The following is a 17,373-nucleotide window of genomic DNA, read 5'->3' as shown; positions in this document are numbered from 1 at the left end:
CAGTGCTTTGCATCCCCAAAATGAAGTAGTTGCTCCCTGAAGTAGTTGATAGTTGGCACAATTAAACTCCAAWCCGTGGAGGCGCGGGATCCTCCTCAGGTGTATACGAAGTCTACACGTGCCTCACAAGGTGCCTCGCAAACAGGAGGGGACTGTTCTACATTCGTCATGGCCAGCTCAGCTGTGTGGTGTGGACAGAGGCTGCGCGTGTCAACAGTCCCCAGGGAGAAGATGGGAGCCCATTCATGGTGCTGGAGGGGAACAGGGCACTCAAGCTGGCCGCTGTCCTGCCGCTTCCGCGGCCTCCTGCCAGGCAGCAGCTGGAGCGCTCGGACCAGGACATCCTGGAAGCACCGGCTCTGGGTGCTTGAGAAACACCCTTTCTTTAGCGAAGGTTCAGGTAGAACATTTTAGCTTCAATTCACAGGCAAGCTTTGCATAAAGCAATTTCTTTTTTTTGCTAGTAAATGGAATTTACAGTTTTTGAATGGCATTTAATAAAGCTAGGCACAATATGTTGATTAGATGGTTCAGACAAATCCTATTCCAGTGTTGGAAAAGCAGAAATAGGAAACTGAACAATCTTTTTTTCCCCCATTGTCTTTTGTAAAGTAATATACTTTTTAATTCCAAACACTTCACAAGAGCAACTGAATAGTCATTTACTTTTAGTGAATCTATTCCACAGATGTTTCAGTCACAAAGAGATAGACTTTTTCAAAAAACATCTTATATTCATGAGGAAAATCTATCAAAATTGTTCCCAATAGTTTTTGCCACCTTTTTCTTTCAGTAGTTAGGAAAAGAATATATAGAATAGTTCTGTATGGAAGCATACAAAAATGATGATAGAACTATCAACTCTAAAGAATAAATGAGATAAAATATGCTAATGTAAGAAAGAGGAGAGTGATGATCACAAGAGTTATGGGATGATAATACTTAGAATAGTCTCTGGAATATGAAATATATTTCTCCTAAATAATATTCTTAAATAATATTTCTCTTAAATAGTCAGTCAGTCAGAACTATTCCATCAGTGAAGTAGAACTTATTTTTTCTTTGGGCTGTAATTTATAAAGACTGTTTGTTCAAGTACTCATTTTATTAGCAGCTTAATTTGGTGCCACAAACTCCACAGATGAATTCCTTAGTGTTGCCTGAAAGCTGGTGTTTTTTTCTAGAAAACAACCCTCCAAGTAGTGGTAAAGCAGTTGTCATTTCAGATTCGTGTCTGTCTCGGGACTGCACACACTGCAATCAGAAGAGAGGGACGTTGAGCACTTCTACTTTACACTTTTAGGAGCAGATTGTTTTGGCCTTTTGAGAAATAACACGCTGTGTATAATTCAGAGGACTCGAATATTGTGGGGCTAGCTGAGCAGAGACGTGTTTGCTGATCCTTTGCTCTCAGGGCCTACCACATGCTCAAGTTGATCAAGATTATCCTCAGTTTTGCTGTTTTTGCCATAAAAAAAGCATTATCTCTGTAACCTGGCAGTTTTTGTCAGGCAGATTTGTGGAACAGGATGGATATTGACCCCAGCTGGGCTGGTGAGAATGCTGGGGAGGAGGAGGCAGGAGGCAGGACGAGGTTGCGGTGCTGATGACCTGGCAGTGGAAACCTGTTCCTTTCCCCTCCCAAAGAGATGGACCACTCAGAACTGGCAAAAATCTGCTCGGCAGCACTCAGCAGCAGGGTTTATTGTAAAAGCAAAGTGAGAAACGAAGAAACCAGCGTTCTCTGCACAACAGAGAGCATCGGATCATAGGAGGGCTGATGCTTCCCATGGTTTTAATTGCGGGCTCTCCAGTGGTTTTCTGCCTGAACCAAGGAGCGTTTCAGAGCAGCAGCGTCCTGTGTGCAAGTTGAATGAAATGCTCTTATCTGTAAGAGATTAGATTTCTTCAAATTAAGCTTCTTTCAGGACAAAAATTAGTATGTACTAGTGCTGATTGGAAGGCCCTATCTCTTTTGCCATATGTAGCAAATGCAGTTTACATAACCTGGCTTTTGTGGAGCTAGAGCTTCAGATCCTCTGCTATTAGGCACTGCAGAGTTTCCTGTAAGATTTAAATCTGCAAGATTACTGAGATGGCTTCTGCAGATAGGTGACTCTTTTTAACCTCAATATTTGTTTTAGTCTAAATATCAACATTTATCTGATGCAGTAAAAATTGAATGACCTCAAATTTTTAAAGACAGACACCTCCAAAATTCATATTGCTGTTGCCGTCGGACTGAGGATTAACGCTGCAAAGCCTTTACACAACAAGAGTCACTAGAATTTTGTGCRTTAATATTATAATTGTTTTAGTTTTTATGCCTTACCTAAGTTTCTAGAGGAAAAAAAGGCGGAGGGGGCTTCAATTCCTTATTACTAAGATTCACTTCCATTTTGGTGAAAACTTAATATCGAATAGTACATTTTAGCCTCCTTGACTACATACATCATGGATACACAATGCTAATTGCTAGGAAACTTGGTCATTATTTTCTGGGGGGGGAAGTTAGCTATGTATGTCTTTATGTGAAGTCATCTAGCAGTGCTGGGAAATTTGTGGTAGTCACAGTTGTTATGAATCAGAGCTCCTCATTCTGTCATTATACTCAGACTTATAAGTAAAACCCCCTGTTTCTAATTCAGTGTTTTTAATTGTACTGGACTAGTACAGGAAAGAGGTAGAGATCTAAATAAATAATTGCCATGCATCTATGACAAAATACGGGATTTCTTTACATGGGAGGAAAAAATGCTGCCTTTTCTAGAGCACTTGTAGTCTCTGCTCATGGTAGGAGTAGCTCATGGTGCTTTTCCGTGGTGCATTTTCCCCTGGAGGCATCGAGTCCCGTTCATCTCCTGCGCACAGGGTCTTCTGCTGGTGTTTGCTGCCATCTACCGTATTCGGCAGGACCGTGTCCACAYGGGCAGAGCGGAGCGGCTCCGGAGGGCTGGGGAGCACCGGGGTGGCCCCGGGAAGGCGGCTGCCCCAGACCCTCTGCCTGCTCCTCAGCAGCCCAGCACTTCCCATTTGATCCGCGGTCAAACCACTGAATGGGATTTTTCCCCAAAAAGTAGCTGAAAGGGGCTGYTGTTGCCTCTGCTCCATGAAAACCCTTCTCAGCTCCTTACAGGAGATTATTGTCAAATGTGGTGTGCAGGACATTCCAGTGCCGCTTGGGCTGGAGGTGAGGGGAAGGAGAGGGAGCGGCCGAATCCCTTGCAGCATCCGGCACAGTGGTTCTCTTCATTTGGTAGAAGAGTGTAAGAGAATGTGACCGAGCCCTTTTCTTGGTCATGTTGCATTTTGTAGGCTTGTGCCTTTAGAAGTGCAGCCTGGCTCATGTTAGGTTAGCTCTTAGCTTTCAAATTTTGTAAAGAACGAATATGAAGATGATGCTTGTTTTCTGTTTTTCAGCTGTTTGTTGGTCTTGGATTCCCATATGAAGGGCCTGCTCCTTTGGAGGCTATTGCTAATGGATGCGCTTTCCTGAATTTAAGATTCAGCCCACCAAAAAGCAGCAAGAATACAGAATTTTTCAAAGGCAAGCCCACACTGCGAGAGGTGAGCTGCTTAATGCTGATAATATCTGTTACATGTCACTATGGGATTCTTTTTTATACCACTGTAAAGTTGACAGAAAAAATCACATATATGTTCACAATTCACTGCAAAAATCGTCTGTTATTTCTTTAGCCCTGGATGGGATTTTCACTCTTTACTTTGATAGGATGTGCTGTTAAGCTCTGGCTCTGTGTATCTATATGSACATCTTACAGGCAGATCGTAGACTTAAGGTTCCCTTGAGAACCCAATGTTCTGYCCAGGAACAGATCCTGCCATGCTGTATATGATGTGACAGTTTGAGGGGATTTTTTATTTTGTTGAACAAACAAACGCTACTGTGCACTGTGCAGGAAGTAAGAGAGGGGCTTTAATTAATTAAAAAAAGTTATATGGGGGCTTTTGTGTATATGCTCTTAGCTTATTTTTCCCTTCCTTCAGAAGAGATCTGCTCAAGGCCCAGTTGAGCTCTGGTATTAATGTTAACAACCCAACCCAGTGTGTTTGTGGCTGAATACTAAATACATTTGGAGAACTAACTTTTTAAGAGAACAGGAAAACCAAAACTCCAAGTTTCCAAACAGCTAGGACTCTATTAGCCTCTATTAGGGGAAAAATGCAGCTAAGTAAACAAGCCCTCTGCCTGGCTCTAGCCTGGGAATGTTCAGCTTCAGGGTAGGTGACCGGAGGCCTGGGCCACTTGTGGGAATTCAGCAGGTTTGTAGCCGTTCTGGACACCAGCCCTCTGGCTTATGACCGTGATCTGTTCTCCTAGGCACGTGTGTGCACATATTGCTATTGCAGGCGTCTGTTAATGAACGTGTMCATGTATTTTCTTTACGTACTTCCCTGCAGGAAAGCTCTGTGGTAAGAATTGGAGAACGGGAATCTTGCACAGCAGAATTCTGTCATAGCAGCGATGCTCCAGCTGCCTAAACTGTGCACGGAGCAGCTCCAACTAGTTGAGGAGCAAAGGGCAGTTTCCCACTGGAAACCAAGAATACAAATTCCATAGGGTTTGACTATAACTGCCTTTCTGCTCCTTACACAAATGGTAGGTTCAGGTCACCGAGTCCAGACTTGCCCTTTCTCATAGTTTAATGTTGCTAACAAAGGGCACAACAAGGAGAAGGAAAAGCCACCRTGGGCTTGGACTGGGCCCCGCTGGAAGCTGTTCTTGCCTGGGCTGTTTGTGCCTTTCCGGCCCCTCTGCCCTGGCGCAGGCACCGCTTGGGCGGTGGGGATAAAGTCTGCCAAGGTTGCTGCTTTGCAGAGCAGCCTTGCTAAGCAAGTCACTATTTCTCTCTTGTTTAGAGAACTGTTTTCTCCCTGCAACCCTCAGGGTAGATCCCCCAATAAAAACCCTGCAGGACAATTGAAAACAAGAAATTAGAATTTTCATTTTAGATCAACAGTTGCTTTGTCTTGGAGCATCACTCTGATGGGAAAAGGGACAAGAAGCAAAAAAGGAAACTAATTGGCATCAAACTGCTGGGTCTGTACTAGGGTTTCAGCGTTTCATCTCCATTTCTTAAAAAAAGAAAGAAAACATTGTGTGCTAAATCTAGTTAAAACATGTGGGTGTTTTTTCCCACAGCACTTATTTTCTGTGTTTGGGAAGAAAAAGACTTGAAATCATAAATTAATTCAAAATTTATAGAACTTTTTATAGGCTTTAATTATAGACTGAGGGAGTGTCTCATGAGTGTTTAAAATAGTAAACTCTGGCTGATTAAAGCATTTCATATGAGGAAGGAGTTGATGTTTTTGGAGAGTGTATGTGCAGAATAGCTGGTGCAATAAAAATATCTTGCTAATTGCTCTTGCTGCTTACACAGCTCAAAACTRAGCAGTCCACTGGTTCACCTCCAAATCTGGCCTTAGTGCTGCTGTCTGAGATGGTGAGAGAAAGTCAGGCCCAAGGCATAATCCCTAAAGCCTGGGGTGCCAGCCGTGTCCATGTTCTGAAGGTGCAGTAGAAGTTTTTGGCTGTTTGGGGAAGCTTTGGGRTTGCGGCTTCTGCAGCCCAGAGTTTGGACTTAAGTGCCCTCCAATTCAGGCAGCGTGGGTAGTCCAGGGTTTTAAGTACCTATGGACTGGGTGGTTATGCAAGTGCTGTCAGAAAGGGTAGGAACGTGCAGGTCTTGTGGGAGGCCGGGGCTTGCGGAGGGATTCCCCCCGGAGGGGCGCTCGGCCGGAGCCGGCCCCGCTGCCCTGCGCCTCGAGCCCCGGGACCCGGCTCTGGGCAGCATCACAGCACAGGCTGCAGGCCGCTCTTGCAAACAAAACTCAGCAGCAGGGACCTTTTTATTGTTATTGTTGTTATTATCATCATCATCATTATTACAAATCTTGCACTTTTGCTTTGCATTCATTTACACAAGGGAACAAGGGTGGTAGGGACCTAGGTCAAGAGAGGAGTCTTTCCAGCGAACATGTTTCTTTGCCTCAGGGCTTTTCTGCTCTCGAGTTTTGGGGAGTTTTTTTGTATTATGCAAAGGGACAGCTGTGTATGTATAAATAAAAACCCCATTATTTTCCTATCATGTATTTATTCAAAAAGCAGCTTTCTTCTGAGGTCACTGTGAAACCTACTTCTCTCTCTTGCAATTTTCACTTCCTTTTAGTGTGTCCATTTGCCTATTTCATTTATTTCTGTGAAAGTTGTCAGAAAAAATTATTTTCAATGTTGTCCTCTTAGTTACAGCGTTTCTTGCAAGCAAGCATTCCCTGTTCTGAGTTGATCTAACTAATTCTTTATTGAAATTGTCTGACAAGACAGTGAGCAATCATTTTTAATGCTGTCACTGGGGTCAAATCGCTCTTGCACTGAGAATCAGAATTCATCCGGGGTGATAGAAATGGTGCTTTGCTCTGTCCTCTTTGTAGAAACTTGGAAATATTTAGATTTCCAGGCAGAGAGGGGCCGGGCAAAGGTGGCGCAGGGCAGCGATGACTTCTCTCTGAGCCTCTCCAGGACTGGGTTGCTCTGCAGATGAGGTTCAGCCCAGCTCTGGGAGGTGAAAGTACTTCCAGTGAGCAGCAAACACTGTGCTGTATTTGTCATCGTGAGAATAAAGCCACAGATGTTACTTACAGTCGGTGTAATTTTCTGATTTGCAGTTTGCTGACCAAATTCCCTCTCTAAACCCAGAAAATGTGGAATAGAGCTTAGAAGGATTGATGCTGACTGTGCAATTCCAGCTGAACCACTGCATTATCTTTGCGTGCTTCATCCCGCAGGTCTGGCAGAGAGCGAGCCAGGGAAGGGCGTCCTGCCGCTGATTCTTATGGTATCATTTCTTCCTTTCAGTTGACGTCTCAGCATCCCTATGCTGAAGTTTACATTGGGAAGCCTCATGTCTGGACCGTAGACATCAATGATCATTCTGAAGTTGAGAAAGCGGTGAAAGCAATTTTGAACCAAAAGGTGAGAAAAGTGTTTTCTCCAGCTGTATTTAGCACCCGAGAGCACATCATGCACTGCGTGCAGTGGGGTCTCTAAGCAGAGCATAATGCTGTGCTCCAGAAGGGTATTAAAATAAAATGTTGCTGTTCTGTCTCTCTGGATCTGATTATCATGATTTAGTAGGGGGTACGTCAGAGTGTTACATGCAAAAAAAAAGTCTGTGAAGAAATGTGAATTTCATATGTAAATTATAGAGCAATCTGTGTTTTCGGTGCATTCAGTGAGGAAGTTTCTGAGCTGATTCCTAGAGCATTGCATCCTGTCCAAATATGTGCTCAACTCCTGTCGCTGATTTTCTAGCCTTAGCATAAGTACTGTGCATTTATGGTGTGCAATTCCAGTGAATGCACTTGGAAAAGCAAGCCAGTTTGAAAGCATCTTTAACGGTACCATTTTTTTTGTCATATTGTTTCTTTTTTATTGCAAATCCAGCACTAATTGGCACTTAGTTTAAAATGGAGGCTTTTGGATCCAGCGGTGTCGGAGGCTTTGTCACTTTGCAGTAAACCATGAATTTCCTTCATTTAACATCTCCTCAAAGATAATCACCGAGCAATTTTTTCATTGCCATTGCAAAGAAGAAGAAATCAGCTTAAACTGTTGGCTTTGCAAAAGGGTGATTAGTTAATGACTATATTTGTGTTTATTTTTGCTAGTTAGACTATTACGTATTATATTCTATACRAGCTGCTACCACAAAATGTGTCCAAACCAAACAACGTAACCCGAATGCGCAATGTTTTTGCAGATTGACCCTTATTTGCCCTACGAGTTCACGTGTGAGGGGATGCTGCAGAGGATGAACGCGTTCATCGAACGGCAGGTAAGAGCCGCGCGCGGAGGGAGGGGGGATCCCTGCAGCTCCCACGTGAGCAGCCCCCGGCGACGTGGGGCTCGAGAGCCTCCTGTTGGGGTGGCGCCCATTGCACAGAGCTCTGGGGGGCCCTCTGCAAAGAGCCTTCCCTCTTCTGCTCTTGTGTCAGAGCAGAAAGGGCAGCTYGGTTCTCGAGGATTTTTAAAAATGTTTTCACACAAAATATTTGTATCTTGCAACGCCACATATATAGAGAAGTGTGTTTGTGGTAGAACTGCACTTAGGTCGAAGCATCTGGATGGATTTTCAAGTATTTAGTGTCAATCAATAAAGCTTTACATGGTTTGGAAACCATTTACTTAAAAGACTGTTGGTCCCCATGCCTTATTACCACAGCTCAGCAGTATTGAGTTGGAGCAATAACTGGAGAGGCTTGAATGAGATCCTGCCTCCTCAAAGCTATATGTTTGCTTGGACTTCTGCCTGAGGCCAGATCTGCTGCAGACGCCTGTGTTTCACCTTTTGTTCTGGCTTCTGCAGAAAAGCAGGAATAATCTGGTTGTCTTTTGTGCCCAGCAGCTTCCAGGAGAGCTTTCCAACGCGCTGGATGGGCGCCCTAGCCTGTGTTGTTGAGCACTGACAATATTGCAGGCAGCAATTAAAAAGAACATTTCAGTTTCAAAGCGTAGTTAACATAACATGGTTATTTCCAATTTCCTGCCCATAGACCTTCATGCTTTTTGCCGCTGTGTTGATAACAGCCTCTAAAAGCTTCTCTGCCCCTTTTGATTTTTCTGATTTAGCCGTAATTGAGAGGTTTGGTCAATAAAGGAAGAAGTGGAGCTCAGGAGAAGGGAGACAAAATAACAGTGCAGAGATGGTGTCTGTGGGGCAAAACTGCTCCCTCCCTCCCTCCCTCCCTCCCAGGGGCACCTTGTCCCAACATCTACCAAGTGCTCCTATGGTGTCACCTGGTCTTTATTTTGGCTAATTGTCAGCCCTGTTGCTGTTCCAGCTGCCAGGAGTGTCACTGTGAGGGACAGTCGCTCCGCGCGGAGCTGGCAGGGAGATGGCAGAGCAGCAGGAGTGGGAGCTGGAGCGGGAGCTGGGGCGGACGCAGCCRGTGCCTGACCCGGGCCCTGCTCCGGGTAAGGACTCCCAAAGAGGTCCCCAGTCCATTAGAAGCTCACGAGTAAGAGGTGACCCTGTTAATGCAGTGCTGCAGTAGYGGACTAGCAAGTGGCCTTCATCTAGTGTGTGGTATCTGTTATATCTGTTGTGGAATGGATGCTCCTCTGAAATGGAAATCTTAAACATTAGCAATGGACTAATTTTTGAGCATAGGTAGGTTTCTTCCCCTTAGGTAGTATTTTAGGTATTGATTTCTCAAATGACCTGCTAAGCGGGGTAGCTAAGCCCAGCTGACCCAGAGCCTTTTTGAAAGGACTTCATTAAAAAAATGCCCCTGACCAGCTACTGTTCACCAGTCCTGCAGTGCAGGCCTACCCCTGGGCCATAAATACTAGCAGAATTTTTTAAAATTTATGTGTAGACCTTGCAGAGAAAGTCTAAACAGGGAAAAAAACACTTCATTAAAAATTCAGGTACTTTTTTTTTTTTTCTTTGCTTTGCTTTATAAGATACAAATATTGATTGTGTAAGAAGTTTTGCTGGACTGGACCCCAGTTGTTTTGAGGACMGTTAGAGAATAACAACATGCTGGTTGAGTAGTGTGGGATTTTAAAGCAAGCCACTGATTCAAATTCTGTGTTCAATTTTTCTCATTTTAAGTATCAAGACAGTAAGAACGAGTGTTTGCACAGTCTTTGCTAGCAGGTGTGTTCAGACCCCCCTCCCTGCTGGCCGCATTTCCTTCCAGGTTAGGGAGAGCCCTTTGGCTCAGCCCAAGTCCAGTCCCTAGAGCAGACACCTCTCTTGGGGGGCCCAGGGTGCAGCCTGGCCCCCCGGCTCCTCCTGCAGCCCCTCTGCTGCTCTGGGTCCTGCGGCCTGAATTAAGGAAGGAGGGTGTCGCTGAGGAGACCAAATTGGGTATTTGTGCATAATGAGAGTTTCTAGAGTTGTTAATTACGTATTTTAAAAAGCTGCAAGTAGGAAAGAAGCTTCTTAGGGATTAGATGCTACCAGAGTTGAACTAGTGATCAAAGGTGATAATTCCACTGTGCTAAAAATATAATTAAAAATACTGTGCTTGAGTTATTTTAATACAAGCTGCAGAATGAGCGTTTGGCTTAATGATAATCACTGGCATCTCGCTAGTGGGAAAATCGCTCGCAGGGGGCAGGCTGCATCCTAACAGGTCTGTTCTGCCGCCGCAGGATTTCTGCCACGGGCAGGTCATGTGGCCCCCACTAAGTGCCCTTCAAGTAAAAATTGCTGAACCTGGAAAATCCTGTAAGCAAGTTTGTCAGGAGAGCCAGCTCATCTGCGAGCCCTCCTTCTTCCAGCACCTGAACAAGGACAAAGCTCTGCTCAGGTAAGTGCCCAGGGCGCTCCCGAGCGCTGCCGCTCCGCGCTGCGCTCCTTAATCCTCAGTGTTTATCGTGTGCTGGAAGCGGTTGCTCCCAAACACGCTGCTTGTGAGGTGTTGCTTAGCTATTATCATTTGTTCAGCACTCTTTGGCCGTGATCCATTTGGAAATATCCATGTTCCTTGGCAGTGAGGGGGTAGTTTCTGCAGACCTGCTGTCAGAGCAGTGTCCCAGCTGCAGATTCCTAGAGTCCTTTGAATGGGACACGTCAGTGACAAGTTGCAGCGTGTGCCAGCGGCGCAGGGAGCGAGGGCTGCTGCTTCCCAGATGTGCTGAAATGTGTTCATTTCAGTAAGAAATGAGCCAGGTGCCCACAAATGTCCCCTGGGGACCCCATCTGCTAACTTTTAGTAATAATAATAAATATACACTAAAGGTTGCGTTTGGGGGTTTCAGTTTTGCTTATAAATGGTGTACTTTTCAGTGACATTCAGAAGCAGCTCTCAGAAACACATRAAGTGTTTTCAGATTTGTGGCTTCTCTAGCTGTCCAGACAAAGTTATGCTTCTGGGAGAAAAGAAAACGTTGAATTCTGAAAGCCTGCAAGGTTTCCAGAATGAGCAAAGTTGGAATGGCTACCTGCACCTTGAGCTCTGTGGTCAGAAAACGGCAATTAGACTTTTTCCTTTCCAGCTGCTGCCCATGAGCGCTGGGCACTGGTGAGGGACGCGGTGGCCTCCTGCTTGCRCCTCGGCTGGATTGATCTCTGCTGCATATCAGCTTCTTTGGGCTCTGTCTTGCCAGAGATCCAGATTATATTAAAATATTAGACTTTAGGGAGCAGTCAGAAGCCTTTTTCTCTTTTTTAACTTCCCATACTAGTCTTTAGCAAAGGGAATAAAGCTGAAAACGCTGTGCTACCTTCTGCAGCTAGAATCTGGGTGAGGGGAGTTCCCTGAGCAAGCGCAGAGCTGTGAACACAGGCGTTTCACTGCACTGCTAGCGAGGGGGGAAAAACTGCCCTGAGCTCCTGGAGACTCCCCTGGGATTTAGAGCGTGTGCTTTGCTTTCTAGGCACCACATTGAATGTCACACGGTGGAGTCTGCAAACGACATTGTGGTCCCCTCTTTCGACGGCAGAAGGAAGCACTGCGTCTTCCAAGGGGACCTCTTGCTGTTCAGCTGTGCCGGATCCCACCCAACGCACAGACGGATCTGCCCCTGCAGAGACTATATCAAAGGACAGGTCGCGCTCTGCAAGGACTGCCTATAGCAGCAGCAGAGCTCCTTGGCGGTGGGGACAAAACRTGAGTAGTTCTGAGAGAAGCTACTTGTTACTTCCTGCACTTTCGTCCAGGTTTCTTGCTGCAGGCAGAGCTATCATTGCTGGGCAGAAKTATCTACTTAGAGAGAAGGGCTTCATAAGGAACCTCTAACTGCTTTTCTCTCCTGTGAGGACATTTGCAGCGTAACCCTTCAATCCTTCGTCCCTTTGAGGAGAGAAGCGAGTTTCACGCTCTGTGGCGGTTCCAAGACAACTGCACGGAACAGTCTGTAGCCAATCAGACCCATCAAACTTCTTTGGTTGCTTGGGTGCAGCGAGGGGTTTCTGTTTTCTAATGAGTTAGGCCGTCCCTCATCGTGGTTAGTTAAAGGACCTCGACTTCATTCCAGTAGAAAACTGAGGCAAGGGGCTCGCGGGAGGGCTGTGGGGAGGCTTCGGGTTCTGCTTTGGCTCGAGCGGCCGACAAGCAGCCACAAACTTCCCGCACACCTGGAATCRTGAGGTAGCTCCATATCGTGCCCCAGGTTATCTGGGCCCAGTTCTCTTCTTTTCTCCTTTTCTCTTCCTTTTCAAGAAGCCCCCCCAACTCTGCATACAGGCAGCCCTGCAAGCAGCGCGACGAGCACAGGCGGCTGCCGGGGCGCCGCGTCCCGCTGGGCTGGCGGCTGCCTGGCCCTGCGGCACGTTCCGCTGCGGAAAAGCTCCGGGAACGGAGCTGCCATTTCTAGATGGACTTGTCCGAGGCCACCGGACCTGTTTAGAGAGTAGTCCTTGGGATGTGCCCATGCTTCTGTTGTAGTCTGTCTACTAGAAATACTGTGTGAAGCAAAAAATACTCAGCGTTTTTGGAGCATTAGTATTGCTAGAGCCTCAGTTTGCTGCGCCTTCCAGTAGTTAGAGCGTTGCTGAATGACATAGAAAGGTTACACTAAGCTAGCTATAATTATTGTATGATAGAAATGTAAAATGTCGTCATAACTAGCTAGGTTTTTAAAGAGCAATCTGTTCTGAAGAGCAGCTAAGAGAAGACAAGCAACTTCTAAGAAAAGTCTTGATGAGTCATACGGCTTCCTTGGTTGTTTCGGGGAAGGGGTGCTTATGATTTTTTACCAAGCATGCCAGTTAGTTTTTCTTAGAAAAAAGCAGTTCARGAGTTTGGACCTCAAGGCTACTTTTGCTCGGAACAGCCAGCTGAATCTTCCCAAACACCCCGCGCTGTGTCGGGCGGCCTGTGCCTGTCGTCCGCGCGAGGAGGATGCTCCGCAGCGCCGCGGCAGCCCCGGCCTGGGCTCAGTGACAAGAGTCTGCAGTGGGTTTTGAAAGCAGAAGCCTCGTGTGTGAGTGACCACACTGGAGGTCACTGGCTTGGAGGTCACTGGCTTGAAGGGCCTCCAGCTGGCTTGAAGGGCCTCACGGCCACCAGAACTAATGAAACCCATAGAAACGTCAAGGTCTCTGCTCCTGGCTCTAATAGGTTCGTGTTTTTCTCGTACCCGACCCTTGTTATCTGCCTGTGGGTTTTGATGCATCTCTTGACCTGCCACAAACCAAACAAGCAGAATGCTGGGGAGCTCCGGCTGAATTCCCAAGGCAAGTTAACAGAAAAGAAGCAGCTTAAAGTTTCCCCTTAAAAGCGAGGAATTTGCATTTCCAAATGTTCTGTTTCCTGGCTCCCTGCTCCGGCTGTCGCTGTGCTGTACCACCCCACGGCCCTGCAGCCTGCTCATTAACTTAAATTTCAAAAGATTTTTCACTATCCAAAAAGACTGTATGGGAACATTCAACAGCAGTGTTGCTGCCAGTGACTAAATGATGACAAGAATAAAATTTCCTGTATTTTAAGAGTAAATATCCAGAAACGGAACAGTTGGGTTATTTAATGGGGAGCTAAGGTTTTTGTGTGAAAAGGAAAACAAGCAGAGCCTGGTAGGAAGCCCTTGCATATCTAGGCATTTTGTTCTCGCACCACAAAGGTAGTTTGCAAGTTTTAATGCCCAGGAGGAGGATTGGAAGTGGGTGTGAGCAGGTCCAGCAGCTTTTTTTTATTTTATTTTATTTTATTTTATTTTTTTTTTTAATTCAAGGGCTCCCCAGCTCCTCGCGCACGTTTGTGCAACTGGAAAACCCTGTGCTTTAAAGAGAGCATTTACACTGCTGCCTGGTGCAGGAAGCAAAAGTAACAGGATTTATCTTTGACAATTCAGCCCGAGGCTCTCCAGGCAGGAATTTAATAATTTAGAGTGAGCTATTATGGAATTGCATTGGCAACCAACATTTGTATGTGTGCACTTACAGAATGCAAAACACATAGTTTTTGCTGTAGTGTAATCCTTTGCTGTAAATAGGTATCTGCTTGTTCCCACCACTGCTATATGGACCACCTGGCATCCTGCATTTTATTTTGCCTCTGAAACTTTAAAGATGGGGGTTTGATACTTGTTATTTTAACATTTTATGGTCTAGCGCTTTGCTCAATGGTAAGTCTGCCTTTAGGGCAGCAGGGAGAGTCTACTACAAGCTCTGGGTTTGGGTTTTGTTCTGTTTTGGTTTGTTTCGTGCTGTTGCACTGTTTCTTTCTAGTCTACTGAACTGAATTACCGCACGCTGGTAAGAGTGAAACGGCGAACAGCGACTCGGCCTGCGTTTCGGCCGCGGACAGAGCGTGTCAATTGGCTTCCCAACGRGGTCCGATCCTAAAATAAACTGAAATCTATAGGAAATGAGTTCTTAAAGGATCAACTCAGTGACTTCATAGGCCTATGTTATAATCTTAGACATAGCAGCTGAGCTGTCCTTGCAGAAGTGCTGGTAAGGAAAGAGCTTGGGCCTGTGTTTGTGCAGAGGAAGCTCCGGGCCGGAGCYGCAAGCTCCTGGGCGCAGGTGGGAGCAGCGCTGGGAGCAGCGGCCGCAGCGCGAGCGGCCGGGGCGCGAGGAGCCGTCCGGCCGCCTCCCGCAGCTCTGCTCCTTCCCCGTTACAGCAGAATCGGGCGGTCCAAATATTGCACTTAAAGAAGGGTGTTAGAGATGGGACCCTGTTAATGTCTGGTATTTTTTCAGTCTAACAGTTTAGCTTGCAGCTTCCTTACCCAGAATTTGGGTTTTTGCAAGGCTTGCATTTGAATACATTGATCAGTGATTACAGGAAAAAATGGCAAAAGTTGAGTGTAAAAACATTTTACAAGCTTTTAAACATATCTCTCATATCAAGACATTCTTTGTTTTAAAATTTTGTATTTTTGTATGTGACCTAATTTTTGCAAAAGTCTTGTTCCTATGAGATTAGAAAACTTGAGAGAAACATTTACATATTTATTAAAACTAACATAAAAGGCTTGCCTTTGAAAGGTGAAGTTGGTAAATACACACTGTTTAAAATGCCAATAAAAACCTCATTTATTTCATATATGCAAGTTGATTTGCACATGTATAAATAGAGTTGCTTTTTGCATTTTTTTTGCTTAGTTTGTTTCTTTTTGTAATTTATAGTTGCAGTTGTGTGTTTGCTTGTTAATACTGGATTATGTTTCTCCTACAAATATTTAATGTTTATGTGCCTTTTTCGCTTTCTTTTGGTGTGTCAGATGGGTGTTTGCAATATGAACGCTGTCTGAACAAGTATAATGGAACACTAATTCCAGGTGGAATTAACACCTCATGGCTACATAACTATTAGTGGTGTGAATTTAGAATGTTTTTAAAAAATAGTGGGAAAATCTGTTCTAAAAATAGAAGGTGAGAGATAAGAGGATAACAGATACCGTAATGTTAATGATTCTTGCAGAAGTGTAATTTCTGTAAACAACATGTCCTTTATGGAATATCTGTAATTGAATTTAAGGGCTCCAGTTGGGATGGAGCGTGAGTTTAATGACGAGAGCAAGAGTCAAAACCCGCTGTGCTCCTCGGGAGGGAGCCGGAGCCCCTGGATCAGAGACAGGTCAGCGTTGGCGAGGAGCTCGGGTGGGTCTCAGACAGACGCCCGTGCGGGGAAGTGCACGGGGTGACCACTGGAACGCAGCCCGTTCCCGCTGTCTGAGCCAGGACTCACAGCGCTGAGGGGAATCTGGATACCTGGATTATTGCAGGTTTTTCTTTTTTATGCTACTGGTTTTCTGCAAGAAAGATGCTCTGCCTGCTGCCTGTGGCTCGGTTTTCAGTGGGATGTTGCTGAGTGGTTGTGGATGGAGCCAGGCTCCTCCGTGGGCTCCCTTGCAGTCAGTTTTGGAAGTTGCTTTGTGAGCAGCTTTCAGAGTTGCTGAAAGCTGCTGTTGGCTTCAGCTGCAAATCAGGTTGTTCGCAGATGTCTCTTTTCCTTGCAAAATCATGCATTTTTGATAGTATCCTTTAAAATCCTACTCGACAGCCTTAGTTTATCCTTGATGTTAGGGACATGACCTCTCTTTCCAAAAACGCCTGGCTYCTCTAAATTAAAAGATGATTTACAAGCTTGCAGCATTTTTTCTTTTAACACAAACAAAAGCCAAACTGCTTTCTCAGGTACATATTTTGCTCATGGTGCATTTCAGGACCAGATTTTGCTCCTAGTAAAATAAATTAAATGGGACGCATCAGGCTGGGACCAATCTCATCCAAGTCTAATTAACTTTATGACTCCCACTGGCTTCAGTGATTGTGGATCTCCTGCGCTAATTCTTGTTAAAACTAAAAAAGCAGCTCTCCCTTCTTTCAGCAAGTGTAAAGCGCTGTGTCTTGCAGGCTAAACCCAAACGTGCTGGTTGCAATCTTGATTAAATAGGGCTGCTCTGTATCTTTTTTCTTTTTTTGAGAGTATTAATGATCACTTTCCAACGCCACAGTCTGTTTTTATGGTTATTCCTCGTTCTTGGGGTGCTGCCTGCTGTGGCGCTCGGTGGCGCTGGCCCCGGCACTGCTCCGCCTCTGCCTTCCCACGGGACCCCTTCYGTTTGCAGCCCTCTCCCTTGGCCCCGTCCCTTTGGGCCCGCTCTGACAGGCACGTGGCTGCAGCGGCCGGGACACAGAGAGTTTCATTTAGGCGCTTAATAATATTGCTATACGTGTAACATGGAAACRTTGTTCTGTGGGCAGTGACTTAAATCTTGTCCTCACGTTTTTAAGCAGCAGTTAGCTTTTTAAGTTCGTTTGTATTTTCCGAGTATTATCTATAAGCAGAATGTGTAGACCACACGCTCCACGTGTCAGGTGGGAAATGTTTACGGCAGGGCCGTGTTGGGAAGTGCAGCAGTGGCCCAGGTGCCTCCACTCCGAGCTCCGGTCCTTGTTCTTGCTTCCAGAGAGAAAGAACCTGGCAAACAGCATGTAACGAGGGGCTTCCAGGCTTAGTCTCTGTATTYGTGCAGCTAGAGAAGGGGCATGCCCGAGCTCAGCAGGCCTTTCAGCAGCACGAAGCCTCCCGTCTCTGAAGGGATAAAGGCAGGTCCTCCAGTGGAGGTGCTGCCCGTGGCGCCGCTCCGTGCTGCGGGCCGGGCACTGCGCGGCGCCCCCGCTCCTGGGGCGGGTGCAGCTGCTCGCGCCGCCCGTGCAGCCCGAGCGGGCCCCGTGTCTGAGCCCAACGCGCGGCGTCGCTCTGCTCCGTCACCCCGTGAGAACCCCACGTCGGCGCCGCCCCCAGCCCTGCTCCCCCTGCCTCCCGCCCACGCCAGCGCCTGCCAGGATGCTGAAACACCCAAGAGGTGCAGCGTGAATCARGCTGAGCGGGTGCGCGAAGGCAGGGCCTTCAACAGGGCTCTGCCCGTAACTGCCTGCTACG

General features: G+C 46.2%; 1 protein-coding gene across 1 annotated transcript in view; it reads left to right on the top strand.

Moving 5' to 3' along the window:
• The window catches only part of MGAT5 (alpha-1,6-mannosylglycoprotein 6-beta-N-acetylglucosaminyltransferase), a 103,999-nt gene extending 89,657 nt beyond the window's left edge, over window positions 1-14,342 (top strand). Inside the window, exons 13-17 of the mRNA XM_026040847.1 lie at window positions 3,421-3,567; window positions 6,881-6,997; window positions 7,785-7,859; window positions 10,187-10,344; window positions 11,414-14,342. Coding sequence (XP_025896632.1) covers window positions 3,421-3,567; window positions 6,881-6,997; window positions 7,785-7,859; window positions 10,187-10,344; window positions 11,414-11,612 — 696 coding nt within the window. The 3' untranslated portion in view covers window positions 11,613-14,342. The remainder of the gene's footprint in view (window positions 1-3,420; window positions 3,568-6,880; window positions 6,998-7,784; window positions 7,860-10,186; window positions 10,345-11,413) is intronic.
• Window positions 14,343-17,373: the final 3,031 nt, after the last annotated feature.

The sequence above is a fragment of the Nothoprocta perdicaria genome, unplaced genomic scaffold (genome assembly GCF_003342845.1).
Source record: "Nothoprocta perdicaria isolate Ctin4 unplaced genomic scaffold, notPer1 scaffold_27, whole genome shotgun sequence".
Taxonomy (NCBI): domain Eukaryota; kingdom Metazoa; phylum Chordata; class Aves; order Tinamiformes; family Tinamidae; genus Nothoprocta; species Nothoprocta perdicaria.
Note: the sequence above shows the minus strand (reverse complement) of the source record. Positions and strands in the feature narration are given on the sequence as shown.